The following is an 18,908-nucleotide window of genomic DNA, read 5'->3' as shown; positions in this document are numbered from 1 at the left end:
CAGAGCTTGAAGAGATCCAGGAGAAACCAGCACTTTTTATAGTTCCGTTTTCCCAGTCAAATCCGAAACAGGATTAAAGACCTGTTGTGGGTGATCTCCAGTAAAGATGGTCTTTCTGTGCATGAGTATTACTTTGACAGTTTTAAACATATATAGCATTCAAATGCTTCTTAAAAGCATCAATGAATAATTCACTCTATAAATGCTAACAGAAAACTAAAACCTTAAGAGGTCTAGAAGAGAATTTCAGATCCAAAGATACTTCTGTCAGGGACCACTACAAAAAAAGAAAAAGACAGCAATTGCCTTTCCATTCTCTCGAGATGGGTTTTCTTGCCCTATGTGTATTAAGTTATTTTAAAAATAAGCAAGCAATAAACCACCAAAAGCAACTTTAAATTTATGAGATCTTTCTGAGAAACAAGTGTTTTATATATTTGCTCTTCAGATAGGCTAATTAAAAGGTAGGAGGAAAATACACATCTTAAATAAAAATACTAGACTTAAATTTGGTTGTTCCTAAGAGCTGCCAGGAGGCTTTAAAAAAGGAGATGCTTAGGCTCCATTTCAGATCCTCTGAAATGGAAGGTCTAGGGCTGGACCCAGGAATTTTTTTTTTTCTATCTTTCTTTTATACTTTTAAAAGCTCACTGCAGATTTCCAGATAAAGATGGCAAAATAAAATCTCATTAGAGAATTGCGCTTTTTTCCAACAAGAGGTGAAATAAAAGCCCGGAAATTTTCCAGAGCAGAAAATAAACCAATGAAGAAGGGCACATAACCTCAGTCTACACATTTTGAGAAGTGGTGACCCATGTGAGGGATGGAAGGTTCTAGAACAGTGTACAACAGATGTTTGACCCCTCCCTCACAGTCACGGGAAGGGAAAGAAGTCCACGGAACATGGACTGGCTGAAAATCGAGTCAGACAGAAGTTAGATGAGGGGTGAGCCGGCACTCAGGGACAGAGACAGAAACGCTCTGGGAGGCGGACAGGCAGGCTGAGCACCCGATTCCAGGGCCTGGCAGGGGCTGGGCTGGCCGCCTGGGCCTCCACTTCCCAGGGCCGTAAGCCGGACACCTGGAGGAGATCACCCCAAATCTAAGGATTCCCAAGGAACAGGAGTGAATGCTTATGACCTAATGGAGTGAATGTCAAAACAGAAACACTAGCAAAGTTTCAGAAGAGACAATGAAACTCAGAGTCTCAAAGACAAGAGGTACAAAGTCAGGCGCCCCATGGGGTTAACTGAAACTGGCGATTAACACGAATTCTTGAGCTTGCCTTCCAGTTTGTTAAAAACCCCTCTGCTTGTACCCTGCCTTCACCATTCAAGCTTGCTTTCTTGCTACAAAAGCCTTGCTTGTCTTCCAAGCATTACGCAGCTGAAACAGTAAGATATTTGCCTGGGTTGTTTTCCAGGAACCTGGAATCAGCTGTGTTGAGCTCAAGTTTAAGCCAACTAACACTGGTTTTGTGTCTTAGTTGCTCAGTCATGTATGATTCTTTGAGACCCCATGGACTGTAATTCGCCAAACTCCTCTGACCATGGAATTCTTCAGGCAAGAATGCTGGAGTGGGTAGCCATACTCTTCTCCAGGGGATCTTCCTGACCCAGGGATCGAACCCAGGTCTCCTGCATTGAAGGTAGATTCTTTACCATCTGAGCCATCAGGGAAGCCCCACCTAAAACTGGAGTTGCACAGGTGTCCAGTGAATGGCCTTTTGATGGTAGAGGGTCAGAAACTCCACCCTCAGATCGTGCTAAGCACTTCCATTTTGGAACATGCATCCCACAAAGAAGCAAGCAACTCAGGTACACCTGCACAGAAAACGAATGACCTCATCCTACCTGCACTCACCTTTCTCCACACCTAAGGCCAACCACCGCCCTGCTTCTTTAAGAAATATCCCACGACCCTCGCCTTCCAGGAGGCTGATCTGGGACTTGTTCTCCTGCCTCCTCCCTTGGTAGCCTAAGACATGCACATGCTTTATCTCATTAAGACCCCTCAACCACCTTGTAAGGCAGGAAAGATCATCATCCTTACTACTCACATATTACAGATGAAAAAAGACAAAGCACATAGAGTAATCTGCCCCAAATCATTATTACTGTTAAGTGGAAGAACATTCCAGACACTAAGACTCTAGGGTGGGGTCCCCACCTCCGGGATCTGATGCCTGATGATCCAAGGTGGAGCTGATGTAATGATAATTGAAACAAAGTGCACAGTAACTACAATGCACTTGAACACCCGAGACCGTCCCTCCCCCACCCCAGCCCATAGAAAACCTCTCTTCCACGAAACCGGTGTGCCAGAAAGGTTGGGGACCGCTGCTCTAGAATCTGTTCCTTTTAAGCACTTCACCAAACTGCCTGCATTAAATATAAGCAAGGCGAAAAGATGCAGTGTAATACAGAAGACAAGGGAGGAAGAAAATGAGAGAGAAAGACCCAATTTGGAAGAAAATATATAAGGGATGAAATAAACATCTGACTTTGCAATTGAAAGTGCTGTAAAGAAAACTGATAAAGAGGGGTCAACCACAAAGCCTTGCTTGGAAAAGTTACCAAACTGCTAAGTGGCACAAAAAGGTTCTTCATAGAGTCAAAAAGGGGAGCCACCTACAAAGAATAAATATTTGGCTGTCCCTAGACTTTTCCATCGGAGAAGGCAATGGCACCCCACTCCAGTACTCTTGCCTGGAATATCCCATGGACGGAGGAGCCTGGTGGGCTGCAGTCCATAGGGTCACTGAGAGTCGGACACAACCGAGCAACTTCACTTTCACTTTTCACTTTCATGCATTAGAGAAGGAAATGGCAACCCACTCCAGTATCCTTGCTTGGAGAATCCCAGGATGGCGGAGCCTGGTGGGCTGCCGTCTATGGGGTCGCACAGAGTCAGACACGACTAAAGCGACTTAGCAGCAGCGGCAGCAGCAGACTCTTCCACCAGAAGACAACGTAGCCACAAAGTTTGGAGAGAAAGAATGACCAGAGAATAATTTAAGTCACATTGTTGTTAGGTGCAGTCTATCCTCCATTATCTTTGGGGTCCACATCCATGGTGTCAATGAACTACAGATGAAAAATATTGGGGTGGGGGATTCCAGAAGGTTCCCCAAAGCAAAATTTGAATTTGCTTCATGCTGGCAACAGTTGACACACTATTTACATTGTATGAGGTATTATAAGGAATCTAGAGATGATTTAAATATTTGGAAGGATGTGTGTAGGTTATACAAAGATACTATGCCTTGTTATATAAAGCAACTTGAGCATCTTCAAATCTCTGTATCTGAGGAGGTGGTTCCTGGAATCGATGTTTGCAGACACTGAGGGATGACTGTAGAGTGGTATTCTCAAACAAGAAAGAACTCGAGGAGCATGCCAAAAGTTCCCATCAAGGGTAAAATATCCCTATTTTTCTTGATGCCAACAAACAAGGGGAGAGGCTGTGGGTAGAGGGAATGCTGATGAACATATATCTGTAATTAAGGCAAACTAACTGTGAGACTCATTTTATAAACCAAGTTACATAACTCAACTAGGAGAGGAAGTAAAAGACATAAATACTCTTTCCTTTATCTTTCCTAGCAGTGAGTCAACTGAGCCTGTTTAAAATTACAACATGAGTTAAAAACAAAACAAATAACAACAAAAACACACACAAAAAGACCCCACCAAACAGCAATGACAACCTGCTTTTTTTTTTTTTGCTAAATCTTATAAGAATTTAATATTTCAAGCTTGGTAAATCCTTCAAGTTTCACTTTAATATCTTGCTAACTGTTCAAATAAATTTAAATTCAATACCTTGTATATACAATATGCAGTATATTTTATAAAATGACTTTGACAATTTCCTTTCATTTACAATGGGCTCCAATTTAAAAAAAAAAAAACAACCAGGAAAAGAATGGCTCAAGAAGAAAGTACAAATGACTCCAATGCATAAAAACATATCCAACCTCATTCTTACTAAGAAAAACATAAATTACTGGTCAGATCTAGCAATTTTTACTTATCAAATCAGCAAAGATTAAAAAAAGACACATAACAAGAAATACTGAGGGTCAAGGCAGGTAGCAGTGCCATGCACTCTGGGATGGTGATAATGTTACAGTTTCCAAGAAAGGCCACTTGGCAAATTTTACCAGAACCAAAGGGCTACTTTTAGGAACTTATTCTCTAGACATGTTTGTCCAAGTGTTTCATTCAAAGTTATCCATCGCAACTTTGTTCAGAGTTGCAAACAGCTGGAAACAATCAAGGTATCCACCAATCCAGTACAACACTGTATAGCTGTGAAAGATAAACATGAACTCCTAGAATAATCTACACGGTGCAAAAAGGCAAGGCCACCCTGAGCTTCAGGGAAGCAAGGATTAGAAGTTTCAATCATATGAGTTCATTACCTGGTCATGACAAATAAGTCACTGTTTTGTTTCGTTTTTTTTTTTTAAGAAACAGATTGCTAAGGGGCAATCAATAGTTGGTTCTCTTATATAGGCCATATAACATATTTTAAGATTATATTAAGAATTTAACCCTGCCTTGAATGGAGGGGATTCCCTGGTGGCTCAGCAGTGAAGAATCTGCTTACAATACAGGAGACATGGGTTCGATCCCTGGGTCGGGAAGATCCCCTGGAGGAGGGCATGGCAACCCACTCCAGTATTCTTGCCTGGAGAATTCCATGGACAAAGGAGCCTGGTGGGCTATAGTACATAGGGTTGCAAAGAGTCAGGCGTATCTGAAGCGACTGAGCACTCATGCACACATGCCTTGAATGGAGTGTAACTATAGCAGGTATCAGCAAACTTATATATAAGCATATATACACACACACATAAGCAAGCTTAGAAAGGACCAGACACTAAGTATTTCAGACTTGCAAGCAGGTCCTGGTCATGTGGTCTCTGTTGCACTGTTCCACTGCCATTTTTTTTTTTTTTTTTTTGCAAAAGCAGCCACAGACAATACATAAATGAATGGATGTGCCTGTGTTCCAATAAAACTTTATTTATAAAACCCGGCAGTGATGGATTGGGCCACAGAAGTGGCCAATAGTTTGTTAACCACTGACCTACAGAAACCAAAGCCTTAATTATCATCTTCTACATCTAAAATAAGTTAGCATTTTTTTTTCTTCTAATGCAGAAAAGAATTAAACGACAGATATCTCTCTCCAAAAGTGATGTTTTTCAACATCATAGTGGTATTTCAAGCAAGTCTTTGTTGAATATGCTCCAGTCACACTGGCTGGAACTTTTCATTCCTCGAACTTATCTGTACTGTAGGAGCTCTGCACTTGCTGATTCCTTGGCCTGGAAGAACGACTCTCAGACCTTTGCTTGCTGTCTGTCAGTTCTCAAGCTATGGATTTTCCCTGGCCAGTGTGACTAAGTAACCCTTTCCCCACATCAGGCTTTAATATTAGAAAGTTATCAGCACTTTGGGAAAACCAGAAAGTACAGCAGGGAGGCAAGGAGGCCCTCACTGTGCAGGTGACATTTGAGCAAAGACTTGAAGGAGGTGAGGCAGTTGGCCACCTGGATCCTGGGAGATAAAACCTCTGTGTGATCTGTATGAACAGCCGTGTAACATCCCTGCGGCGAAAACAGGCCTGGCACGTACAAGATTGAACAAGGAGGCGGGGATGGTTAGAGCAGAGATACGAAGGGAGAGAGGATGTCACAGAGGGAGGGAGACCGCTTGTGTTGGCTTTGTAGGACATACACCGTAAGGATTTCAGATTTACTCTGAGGGAAACTTGAGTGGAGGGGGCAGTGAGGAGAGGGAGAACTGGGCTGCAGAGATGCAGATTTTGAGTGGAGAGATGCCTTTTCAGAACGTTACATGTGAGATGTTTTCTAGACATCCGAATGGACATTCTGAGCAACCTGCTTCTGGAGTTCAGGATAAAGGTCTAGCTTGGAGACACATGTCTGTTGCCATAGAGACCATCCTGAAAGCCAGGAGACAGACAAGATCACCAGGAGGGCACAGACTGAGAAGAAAAGAGGACCGGGAGTTGGGCACTGGGGCAGATTAGGGTGAAGGGGCGGGAGGAGACAAGGAACCTCTAGGGAGCCTGAGCAGAGCCTTCCAAAGAGCGTTCGGTGAGACAGGAAGGAAGCCTAGAGATGGGGGTTTCAGATGCCAAGTGAGGGAAGTGTTTCGAGGAGGCAGCATCCACCCCATCAAAGCTGCTGAGGGGTCAAGGATGGTGAGGACTGAGGACAGGCAACTGGCTGGGCCAGGATGAAGGTCACGGGCACCCCCAAGGAGCAGTTCACACAGGTGAGCTTAATAAGGAGAGGAGGGGTGAGCTCAAAAGTTTTGTTTTCTTTGTGGATTTTCAACGACGGGAGACAGTGGTGCGTTTCTGTGCAGATGGGGGTCATCTAATAGAAAGGGAAGCACTGATAACACGGAGATGGAGGGAAAACTAGTGGGACAGGGTTCTGGGAAGGGCCAGTGTGTAAGAGGTGGGCTGGGATTCGGACAGGAGCATCAGGTGTGGGAACAGATTCGGACAGGTGGGTTACAGAGTGTGAGACTCTAAGGACGTTTTCCTTGGACCGCTTCAATTTTCTCAGGGAAGCGGGAAGCAAGCAGTGAAGATAGGAAGGAGATGTTGGGCTGTGTGGCAAGGAGAGCCATGAAAGACTCAGGCAAACGGAAAAGCAGATCAGCAAGGCACTCTGATTACTCCTCAGCACCAAGGGCCCTGCCCAGATCTCAGTCTTAAGGATTAGAAGACACTTCCAGAGGACTAGTAATTGTCTTGAAGGCAAGGTTCAATTACTCATTATCTGTTTCTGTCAACTTCTCCTATAAGCACAGGACTTTCCTGGTGGCTGAGAGGGTAAAGAATCCACCTACAGTGTAGGAGACCTGGGGTTCGATCCCTGGCTTGGGAAGATCCCCTGGAAGAGGGCATGGCAACCCACTCCAGTATTCTTGCCTGGAGAATTCCCATGGACAGAGGAGCCTGGTGGGCTACAGTCCATGGGGTCGAAAAGAGTCGGACACGACTAACCGACTAAGCACACATCCATAAGCACAAATGTAGACATTTTGCAGGGGTGGAGTAAAACAAATGTTCCAGACATTTAAATCTCAGGAAAAGGACTTCCGAAGAGATAACAGCCACAGCAGTAACACTGCTATTCTAGATCTGAAACAGGGGGAAATGGTCAACGGAGAGCTATTAAATGCTACCCCAAACCTACTGCTGGAATTGGGAGTCTTTTCCAATGCCTCCAGTTTTGTGACCTAAATCCTCGCTCACAGAGAGTGATGAGAAAGGTCCGGGAGACAGGTGCTGCCCAGAGGGCAGCCAAGCAGCGCCTTTCTGTCCTGACACAGAACTGGTGGAGAAGCTTGCCGAGGACAGACTTTGCGACATCAGATGACAAACCTTCCAAGCAGGACAAGGCAGTGGCCGAGCCTCCAGGAAAGAGGAGACGACGCCAAGAGAGAAAGTCAAGGAAGGCAGGGAAATCCTTTAGGGGAGACTAGCAGCAGCAGCAGCAGCACGCTTTGGCTAAAGTTGTTGCGCAACCCATCTCCACAGAGAAGACACCAGTGCAATGTTTAAATAATCAACACGGAGCAGCTCGTTCGCCACGCCCAGTGTCAGTAATGAAGCTTTCAACTGCTAATGAGGCTGAGCACATAAGGCATCAGAAGTTCATCTGCAATAAAATTTATTTATAAAAATAAGTTTATTTATTAAATTCTTACTGAGTCAATTTAATTTTACTTAAGTTTTATTCAGCAAAATTAAATAAAGACAATTTAATTCATAGTAAATAAATTATCAAATTATTATTAAATAATATATTTATTACTAAACAAATTTGTTGTTGCTGCGGCTCCGTCGCTATGTCATGTCCCACTCTGTGACCCCATGGACTGCAGCACACCAGGCTCCTCTGTCCTCCACTACCTCCCACAGTTTGCTCAAATTCATGTCCATGGAGCCGGTGATGCTATCTAACCATCTCATCTTCTGCCGCCCCTGTCTCCTGTTGCCTGCAGTCTTTCCCAGCTGTACTATTAAGCAAATAAATAGTAAATTTATAAAAAAAAACTATAAAAATGATTTCATTGAGCAATATATATTGTGTTTTATCTACTCAATGGAAACAAAACTTATCATCCGTGAAGTGCACCATACGTACCACTTAGGCACTTATTAAATGACAACAAGAGCTCTCTAAGATGATTCTTTCAAAGATACATGACATTCACCTTGTCCAGATGGTCTCTGGATTAAAATGAAATGTTTCTAAATTGAAAGTCATCTAGGTATTCACAATCTGCACAAACCAACAAGAAATCATTAAAGATCTTGCCACTTCAAGCTTAGTTCTGCCAGCAACTTTTAAATATTTTATGTAAGAACACAAACTTCTTGGATAATTTTGTCCTTGGAGTTGTAAGAAGGGCTGCCTGAGGACCACTCAGCTGCTGCTGGAGGGAACATGAATCAGACGAGCTCTCTGGAAAACTGACTCCATCTGCTAAATCTAAACATACACAAAGCCTAAGACCCAGGAATCCCACTCCTGGGCATGTACTTTATACCCCAAGTTGGAAACAAGCAATAGCCTAGCGGCAGTAGACTGGACAAGCCTTGACACACTCATCAACCAAAATAAAAAGCACCACAACATGTAACGAATGAATCTCACAGACGTAATGAGGAACAAAGGAAACCAAATAAAACAGTGCATAATACATGATAACATTCACCAAAGCTTCAAAAACATGCCAGACCAATCCATGTGGTCGGAGATCAGCAGAGTGGTCAACCACGGGGGCAGGGGAGGGGGATGAACCCCAGAAGGGACTGGGGGAGTGGGGGCTGAGGCTGGTAATTTTCTGTTTCTTGACTTGGGTGCCGATCATATAATTGTATTCACTCTGAAAATTTCTGGAGTCATACACTTATGATATGTGTCCTTCTCTGTTGTTATGTTTCAAATAAAGTTTTCTGGGAAAAAAAAAAGGTGCTCCAAAATTCAGCTGCTAACCTTTTAAGCAACAGAACATAAAAGCAATAACTTGGTTTTTCTGTTTACTGTGCTCTGAAAAATAATTTTCTATATGGAAAAAAAAATTGCTTTTACTGCAATATAAGCTTTCCTGAAAGGGGAAAATCAATATTTAAAGGCTTACACATTTATGGTATAAAATGAGGGTATAAATGACCCTTACATTCATTCTGCAGTTAACAAACAACCTTTCTCAATATCAACTTACCTGAGTTGTTTTGCATAGCTGAGTTCAATCTCTGTCCTCTCCTTTACAAATTTGATGTATTTCTCAAGAATATCAATTCCCCACTGTGTGTGTTTTTCTAAGTTGTCAAATTGATCCTGTTAATCAAAAAAAAAAAAAAAAGGCAGAGCTTGTAATCTTTGTCTGTGATTAACATAACTTCAGTTCTCTCAACAATATATCAGTACGTAGAAAGCAGTTCTAACATTTTCCATGATTGTACTTGGGTGCTTTTTCGTTGAGCAATTTTAAATCAACATTACCAAATTTGGTTTGAAAACTGCCTGAGATATTGAACTCTGACCCATCCATTCACGTTCCTTATTCCTGTTTAGAAACGTGGTGTTTGGATATATTTAATGTATTGGCACAAAGCAGAGTGTCTTCTGCAGATACCAAAAATTGAGAGATGAAACACACTCCCGAGTTAACTCAGCCACACTCTTAGCACCTGAAGGGTCATTTGCGAGTTAACTTTCAACATAAGCTCATTGAAATTTGGGGCAAAGAAATGGGAGAGAGAAGAGTTACAAAATACTACTTTCTTCAAACAAATAAAATGACTCACATGGACTCTATTCAATATTCACCCATGCGTCAAGCCTACCGTGTGGGGCAGGAATGGTGACTGGGGCTGGGGAGCCAAGAATAAAAATATGGCCCCAATGTGCCGAGTGCTTGAGAACAGCAGTCTGGAAGAGTGAGAGCGGTAGGTATTCCAGCCACAGCTAATGCAAAGGCAGGGAGAGGACCAGGAATCAGGTGGACTGGTCTTGCTAGAGCCCAAGGTGGGGGTAGGATGCAAGGGAACGAGTGGCAGTGGCTGATGGAACCCGAGGGTCCCGGCTGAATCACCCAAGGCCTTGAATGCCGAGTTAAGGTGCTCAGACTCTCTGGTGGGCACTAAAGGGCCTGCAAATGGAGGGGCACTGCCAGAGATACATTTAGCATCACCAGGAGCTGGATGTCAGGGGACGGTTCAGTAATCCAAAGGCAAAAAGCCAGGAGCAGAGGGAGGGAGTCTACAGATCATGAACCAACAACCAGCGAGCGTGCAAACAGTTCCATTTAGAATGCATGAACGAGGACCTAGTGTATAGCCCAGGGAATTATATTCAGTATCCTGGGATAAATCATAATGGAAAAGAATGTTTAAAAACGCATTGAAAAGATTATAAGAAAAGAATATAGGTATGTGTATAAGTCAGACACTTTGCTATACCACAGAGATGGCACAGCACTGTGTATCAACTATACTTCAAACAGAAAGGCTTCCCTGGTGGTTCACATGGTAAGAATCTGCCTGCAATGCAGAAGACCTGGGTTCAATCCCTGGGTTAGGAAGGTCCCCTGGAGAAGGGAATGGCCACCCACTCCAGGACTCTTGCCTGGAGAATTCCATGGACGGAGGAGCCTGGTGGGCTACAGTCCATGGGCTCGCACCACTGAGCTCAAACTCAGCTAGCCTTCATGACAGATTAGATGGAGAGTTGGAAGGGATGTGCAGGGCAGAATCCTAGGGTGGCTGCTTGGTTCTGCTTCATGGAACCCTAACTCAACAAATCACTTCACCCCACACTGCCGCCCCTCTGGCTGTCTTCTCCATGAAGCAGAACTCGGTCCCACAAAACAGTTGGAGAAACCTCAACGTAAGAAATTCAGGTTTTCTTGGATGTCCCTGGTGGGGTACCGTGAATAAGAATCCATCTGCCAATACAGGGGACATGGGTTCGAGCCCTGGTCTGGGAAGATGCCACATGCCAGCAGGACAGCTAAGCATGTGCTCCACAGCCACTGAGCCCAGGTCCTAGAGCCCGTGAGCTGCAGCCACTGATGCCTGTGCGTCTAGACCTGTGCTCTGCAACAAAAGGAGTCACTGCAAGGACAAGCTCGTGCACAAAAGCAGAGTAGCCCCCACTCTCCCCAGCTAGATACAGCCCAGAGCAGAGCAGCGAAGACCCGGCACAACCAAAAATAAATAGATAATTAATTTAAAGGAAAAAAAAAAAGAAATTCAGGTTTTCTTTTACTACAATGTTTTCTAATTGAAAATTAACACTGTAAAATGTTTATCTCGATATCTAATAACGTTTACTGTTACCATTAAAAAAATCGAGTGAAAGAAAGTGAAAGTCACTCAGTTGTGTCCGACTCTTTGCGACCCCATGGACTGTACCATCCATGGAATTCTCCAGGCCAGAATACTGGAGTGGGTAGCCTTTCTCTTCTCCAGGGGATCTTCCCAACCCAGGGATTGAACCCAGGTCTCCCTCACTGCAGGCGGATTCTTTATCAGCTGAGCCACCAAAAATCAAGGACTAATATTAAAGACTTTCATTGATTCCTGGTCCCCAATAATAGATTTCACAAACTGAGACTTCACTGCTCAAGAAGGTTATTTATGTTACCTCTAAGGACAAGGATGGTCAGGCAAATTTAAAGTGTAAACAAGACTGTAGATCTCTTTAAAGTACTTGAGAGAACAAATATACAAACAGTTCGAGTAATGACTGCAATCATTCCTAGTTATTCAGAACAAGGCTTCTTTTTATTTTTAATTGGCTGTTTTATTTTAGTCTTTATTTTGGCTGCTCTGGGTCTTTGTCGAGGTGCATCAAGGGTTCTCTAGTTGCAGGGCTCGTGGACTTAGTTACCCCACAGCATGTGGGATTTTAATTCCCCAACTAGGGATCAAATCTGTGTTCCTTGCATTAGAAGCTGGATTCTTAACCACTGGACCACCAGGGAATTCCCAGAGCAAGGCTACTTTAAAGCTTTCTGCTAATCAGTAAACCATTGTTAATACAGTTTTACAATGATCTTATTTATTTAACTTTTTCATACCCCTCCCCCCATTTGAGACCCCTCTTTCTGTATAATTTCTACCACCAGAGCCTTACTTTTTTTTTTCCGCCCATGCTACGGGGCATGTGGGATCTTAGTTCCCTGACCAGGGATCAAACCCACGCCCCCTGCGTTGGAAGCATGGAGTCGACCACTGGACCATCAGGGAAGTCCCCAGCCTTACTATTTTTAAAGGTATAGATGTTTCCTCAAAAACTTACTAAGATCATCTGCTCTTAGATTTCACCCTTGTCCTGCTAACAACCAAACTTCCTATTTTTCCTTACTATATTATTTTGCGATTCTTTTTAGCACTAATATGTACAATATAAAGCAATAGCTTTTGAGATCAAAAAACTTAAAAAAAAATTTACACTTGAATTGAGCCTATCTTAAAAATTACTGGCCTCAAACTAACAATATGTTTTCAATAAAGTTCTCTCTATTCAAGACCATTCTGCAAGCTATAATAAAGTACTTACTAAAATAAGTGTCCAAATGGGATAGAAGATCTTAATAACAAACAAAAAAACAACCTGACTCGATAACAAACTAGTGTTGCTCATGAATATAGTATAGATCTTTTTTCTGCTATTATTACAACACCTCAGTGACGCAGGACTCGACTGTTGCTGCCACAGGGATGGCCGCAACATGGACTTTTTGACAGCAGCTACAAGAAAATTCAAAACAGATGGAAAACCAACCAACCCGCTTACATTCTTGATGGAAATATGGAAAACTTGATGGGAAAAAAAAAAACAAAACCAAAACCCTCCAGATCTTAAAAAGACTCTTTTGTGAACAAATATTGTAGGTGGTTATTTTTCAAAATAGCCTTTACTACTTTGCAGATGGTACCATGATCAAAAATGAGTCCTTTCCATTTTCTGTGAATTAGACTTGATTTAAAGAGAGGGAGGGAGAGAAACAGAGAGAGAGAAAATGTTTTCCTGTTTGATGTCACATTGCAGCAGTTTTGAAGACTCCTTTCCCCCCTTAAAATTCATTAAAGACCCCAAAGAGTCTTTGCTCATCTTAATACATACCCATGTATGTGTGTTTATTTGTATACACACAAACAGAGGCTGTGCTGGGTCTTAGCAGCAGCACACAGGACCTTTTTGCTCCGGCACGTGAAATCTAGTTCCCTGACCGGGGATCAAACCCAGACTCCTTGCATCAAGAGTGAGGAGTCTTACCCACTGGACCACCAGGCAAGTTCCTGTTTATCTGCTTTATAGCTATCAATATTTACTCTACCAGAAATTAAAAGTTGAAAGTCTTAAAAAATATCAATTCATTTTTAAAAGACAACAATAAATTTGTTGTATATTAATTGACCTAATGTATATATTATTTTTAGGAACTTTACTTCAAAAAAAAACCCCCTCCCCTCAAAAAAATTAGAAGTATGGCACTGTTTTACATGTCTACAAATCTCTTTAATGTCTGGTTTAATCAAAGACAGCTGGATTCTCATCTTCTTTCACATTCAGTCTGTCGTGGGTCCTTATTTTGGTAGAAGTATATAAAATAATACAACTTAACCCAGATATGCAATGGTTAGAAAATAGAGGCGTATTTCAATGCCTGTCTAGATAATTGTGGATACCATACCCAAACTCAACAAATAGTAGTTTCTTAAAGGCTGGCTGCAATGTGAAATTTGAAACCATGCAATGAATTTTTCATACCAGTTACAATAAAATGCGCTGGTCTGTCCTGCACTCTGAATGGATCTCTTACCTGGGCGTGACTGCATTATGCTCTGGCCATTTGGAAAATATTATTTCACTTATTATGCAGATCTTCCAAGTGGTGACGCATTTCAATATAAACTATTTTAGAAACACATGTCTATATCATTACTGATCTTATCCGATGAGTCTTTAAATATGTGGTCACAGTCAAGGTCACAGCGGCAAGGATACATTTTCCAAAACTTTAATTTCCACTTAAAAGCTGGGATTTTATCATTGGCTACAAATACTGTCAGTTGTTTCCTTGAGGTGACAGGCTTGATTCATTCATTTTAGAGAAAATGTCTGCCAAATGCCTGAGAGTTCATCTGTTGATTGTTCTTTGAAGTAAAAACGATATAAAAGTGGGCTTCCCTGGTGGATCAGTGGTAAAGCATCCACCTGTCAATGCAAAAGACTCAGATTCATTTCCTGAGTTGAGAAGATCCCCTGGAAAAGGAAATAGCAACCCGCTCTGGTATTCCGACTCTTTGCAACCCCATGGACTGTAGCCCACCAGGCTCCTCTATCCATGGGATTTCCCAGACAAGTATTCACTGGAGTGGGTTGCCATGCCCTCCTTCATTTGGTCTTCCATGGTTTTCCTCATTGCAGGGCAGATTCTTTACTGTCTGAGCCACCAGGGAAGTCCAAGAATACTGGAGTGGGTAGCCTATTTCTTCTCCAGGGAAATTTCCTGACCAAGGAATCAAACCAGGGTCTCCTGCATTGCAGGCAGATTCTTTTTCAGCTGAGCCACCTGGGAAGGCCCCTGATAAAAGCAGCTAGTCCAGCTCAAAATACAATCACTTAAGTATTCTGGTTTAATATTCTGGTTTAAGTATTCTGGTTCTTATCTTGCCACACTATTAAAAAGATGAATGATGTATATTTAAACATTGAGATTCATTCATCTTTACTGTTTCATCAAAGACATTTAAAAATAAAACTGATTTTTTTTTTCAAACAGGTAATGATGAGAATACAATAACCACTACCACAATTTGGAGCCAGCACCCTGATTCCTGCTAAGCCACCAGTCATCTTACCCACCACTGCTTTTGTACCATTAGTGCAAACGCCCACACGGCGAGAAAGACAATGTCTTAGTGTCATTATGAATATAGTTTTGACCTCGTGGACTCCACGAGAGGGTTTCTGGAACCTCCAGAGGTTCAGACACGCACTATCACATGACACATACTCTAAAACTTCTACTTGAAAGCTTCATATTGCCAAAGACGAAGAAAGTCAGATAACGTAGGACCTAATGGAAAATGTTTAATTTATAAGTGTATACTATACATACACTCAACAAATAACTCCAAATTTGCCAAGATAACTGCAAATGGATGTGTCCAAGTAACTGATTACAACCTGACAGGTACCTTTTCAGAATCTCTTTCCCCCTCCCCCTTACCAAGCCTTCTCTTGAATTCTCATTGCTCCTTGAATTCTAATGAACCAAACGCTCCTGGCAGGAGCTTTCAGCTACAAGGGGCTGAGTAAGCCAAAAAGACAAATGAGGAAAGCGCAACTGTATTAATCAGTATTTTACAATTATTTTTTCATGTCCTAGACTGTGATCAAGCTCCTTTATACACTGAAGATTGAACAATGAAATAAACATGAACTCTGGCATTTGTTTAGGTCATGAAGTTATCTTCATCAGAGGTTCTAAAAAATCATGAAGTTTACTTAACTTTTTGTATTTTGGGTGGTTTTTTTTTTGGCTCCACCATGTGGTATGCGTGACTTTAGTTCCCTGACCAGAGATTAGCATTGGGAGCATGGAGTCTTAACCACTGGACCCCCAGAGAAGTCCCCAAATCATAAAGTTTAATACAAACAAAATTTGCCTTCCCATAGACCCACAATATAAACCCATCAGTCAGGGTGAAGACTGGTTTCTCTAGGTCAGATATAATGACTATTCTTGCTTACTCAAGAAGACTTCTGAAATCGGATTTTTTTTTTTCCCAAATGATGCCAAAGAACTAACACAGGAACTATGAGCACAAAAGCTATTTAAGATGAAGAGACGCAAATCGGCCACAGTGAAGCTGTCTCCAAAGTACAGGTCAATTCTTAACATGATACTTCCTCTAATCAAAGAGGATATTAAACAGACACATCCGAAATCCCTGGAAAAAGCCAACCTGATAAGAAACTGAGTTGCCAAAGTCACCTCTGTATAAATGGCTCAGACTGGAGAAACGGTATCCAAAGGCAGTCCTCCTCTACACGGAAATGCAGAAATCTGTCCCCCTGCGGGAAGTTACTTACTCAGGAAAGGGAATTATCCCCTCCTGTCACTGGGGTACTTCCATGTGGTATCAAACCACTGTCTTAGGATGCTCTAATTCTGTAAGAAACCCGCTTTCCTGAGGACTTGGGCACCTTGCGAAGCACCAGATCCTAAATGGCTCTGTTTCTTTTTCTCTTTCGGCCGTGCCACGTGGCACGTGCGATCTTAGTTCCCCAACCAGGGATCAAACTTGTGCCCCCTGTAGTGGATACTAGATGTCCTAACCACTGGTCGGCCAGGGGAGTGCCCCACATGGCTCTATTTCTACAGAATCCCTTGGATGATATTGCTGGTGCTGGCGTCCTCTTCTCTTTGAGGGAAGTGTTAGAAGAGATTTGAAAAAAGATAGATACAGGTATATGTGTAACTGAATAATTTTGCTGTATACCTGAAACGAACACAACATTGTTAATCTGCTATTGTATGAGTGCCTAGTTGCTCAGTCATGTCCAACTCTTTGAGACCCCGTGGGCTGAAGCCCACCAGGCCCCTCTGTCCATGGGATTCTCCAGGCAAGAATACTGGAGTGGGTAGCCATTCCCTTCTCCAGGGGATCTTCCTGACCCAGGGATCGAACCCAGGTCTCCTACACTGCAGGCAGATTCTTTACCGTCTGAGTCACCAGGGAAGCCCTGTTAATCTCCTATACTCCAATGTAAAATAAAAAAAAATTAAAAAGAGTGTCAGAGCAACCTAGATGTCCACCAACAGATGAATGGATAATGAAGTTGTGGTACATATAAACAATGGAATATTATTCAGCTGTAAAAAAGAACACGTTTGAGTCAGTTCCAGTGAGGTAGATGAACCTGGAGCCTATTATATAGAGTGAAGTATAAGTCAGAAAGAGAAAAGCAAATATCATATATTAATGAATATATATGGAATCTAGAAAAATGGTACTGATGAACCTATTTGCAAGACAGGAATAGAGACACAGACACGCAGAGCCAAGACAGGGCACAGCACACAGCAGGGGAAGGAGAGGGCGGGACGAATTGAGAGAGCAGCAGTCAAACATACAGATTACCACGTGTAAAGCAGCTAACGGGAAGTTGCTGTGTAACAGGGAACACAACCTGGAACCCAGTGAGAAGCTAGAGTGGTAGAATGGAGTGGGAGGCAGGTTCAAGGGGGAGGGGACAGATGTATACGTACGGCTGATTCATGTTGTTCTACGGCAGAAGCCAACACAATATTGTAAAGCAATTACCCTCCCATTAAAAATAAATGTTTAAAAAAAGTTACTACACACACACACACACACAAAGTGTCAGAAGATATAGACTTACCCAGACTGAATGTAAGAAAACCTCACTTAAAAAGTTTTTAAAAATCCACTTGAGTCTGAATATTTAAGTGGTTGCCTCTATAGAAAGAACAACAATAAAAAAATTATAGAACTTTATAAACAAAAATGTGTCATCCAAAATACCATCTGCGATTCTATTTCTTGGATGTTTAACAAAGATTTCAATTCATTTCCTTGGACAAAGGAAGACTTGTCCTCCTACGTTAAATCAAAGGCAGAAATACCCCAAAAATATAGTTTCAACATAAAAGCTGTCAAACCTTGAAAGTGATGAAAAACCATTACCCAAAGTGACTTCAGTGTTTGTCCACAGTAGATAAAATGTGAGAGACAGCATTAGAGGGTTTCTTTCAAAGAGCCAGATAGCCTTGTGTTTTGACAATACAGATTTTTGCAGATTCTGTCAAACCATGTATACATCTGCTGATTCTGAAATGGGTCCAGTGAACTGGGGTGGTGCGGCTCCTTGGGTTGAAAATGCCTACTCAGGCAAGAGCCTATAACATAACTGACAAAATAGGGGCTCTGATGTGACAGGGTCATGGCTGGACAGTCAAGTTGGTACAACAGATTTTAATTAGGAAGGGAATGCACGCAAAACGGAAGGTTTTCCTGAACTTGCTGCTGCTGCTGCTAAGTCGCTTCAGTCGTGTCCGACTACCCCATAGACGGCAGCCCAACAGGCTTCCCCATCCCTGGGATTCTCCAGGCAAGAACACTGGAGTGGGTTGCCATTTCCTTCTCCAATGCGTGAAAGTGAAAAGTGACAGTGAAGTCGCTCAGTCGTGTCCGACTCTTCGCAACCCCATGGACTGCAGCCTACCAGGTTCCTCCACCCATGGGATTTTCCAGGCAAGAGTACTGGAGTGGGGTGCCATTGCCTTCTCCGTTCCTGAACTTGAGATCTCTTTAAAGAGCAGGTCTAGGGATTCCCTCATTGTCCAGTAGCTAAGACTCCATGCTTCCAATGCAGGGGACCTGGGTTCGAGCTCTGGTCAGGGAACTGGATCCCATGTGCTGCAACTGAGAGTTTGCATGGTTATAAGGGTGTATAATGCAAGCCGCCACTAAAAATTCTGGGTGCTGCAACTGAAAGAACCCACATGCCACAATGAAGATCGAAGATTCCGTGTGCCACAACTAAGACCCACTGCAGCCAAATAAATAAAATGTTTAAAAACGAATAAGGAAGTCTACAGCATGTCAGAAAAAACAGGTACAAAGTTAGGTATATTTACAATAATGAGTCACTGTTGTGAACCCTGTTATGAAAATGAAAATACTAAAGAATTACTCCATGTTCTTTCCAGCCATTGCTCTGGAAACATGAAAGGTAAGGACACAAACACGCGATGAAAACACATGTTCGAGTCAAAAACAAAAACTGTAGCTGAAGT

At 42.4% G+C, this 18,908-nt stretch overlaps 1 protein-coding gene across 11 annotated transcripts in view; it reads right to left on the bottom strand.

Annotated features, from left to right (window-relative positions):
* FNBP1 (formin binding protein 1) overlaps positions 1-18,908 on the bottom strand; it is a 135,464-nt gene that overhangs the window by 77,743 nt on the left and 38,813 nt on the right. For all 11 annotated transcript variants that reach the window (XM_069582185.1, XM_069582183.1, XM_069582184.1 and 8 more), the window contains exon 2: positions 9,288-9,403. In XM_069582185.1, coding sequence (XP_069438286.1) covers positions 9,288-9,403 — 116 coding nt within the window. The remainder of the gene's footprint in view (positions 1-9,287; positions 9,404-18,908) is intronic.

The sequence above is a fragment of the Ovis canadensis genome, chromosome 3 (assembly GCF_042477335.2).
Source record: "Ovis canadensis isolate MfBH-ARS-UI-01 breed Bighorn chromosome 3, ARS-UI_OviCan_v2, whole genome shotgun sequence".
Taxonomy (NCBI): domain Eukaryota; kingdom Metazoa; phylum Chordata; class Mammalia; order Artiodactyla; family Bovidae; genus Ovis; species Ovis canadensis.
This window is presented reverse-complemented; position numbering and strand designations above follow the sequence as displayed.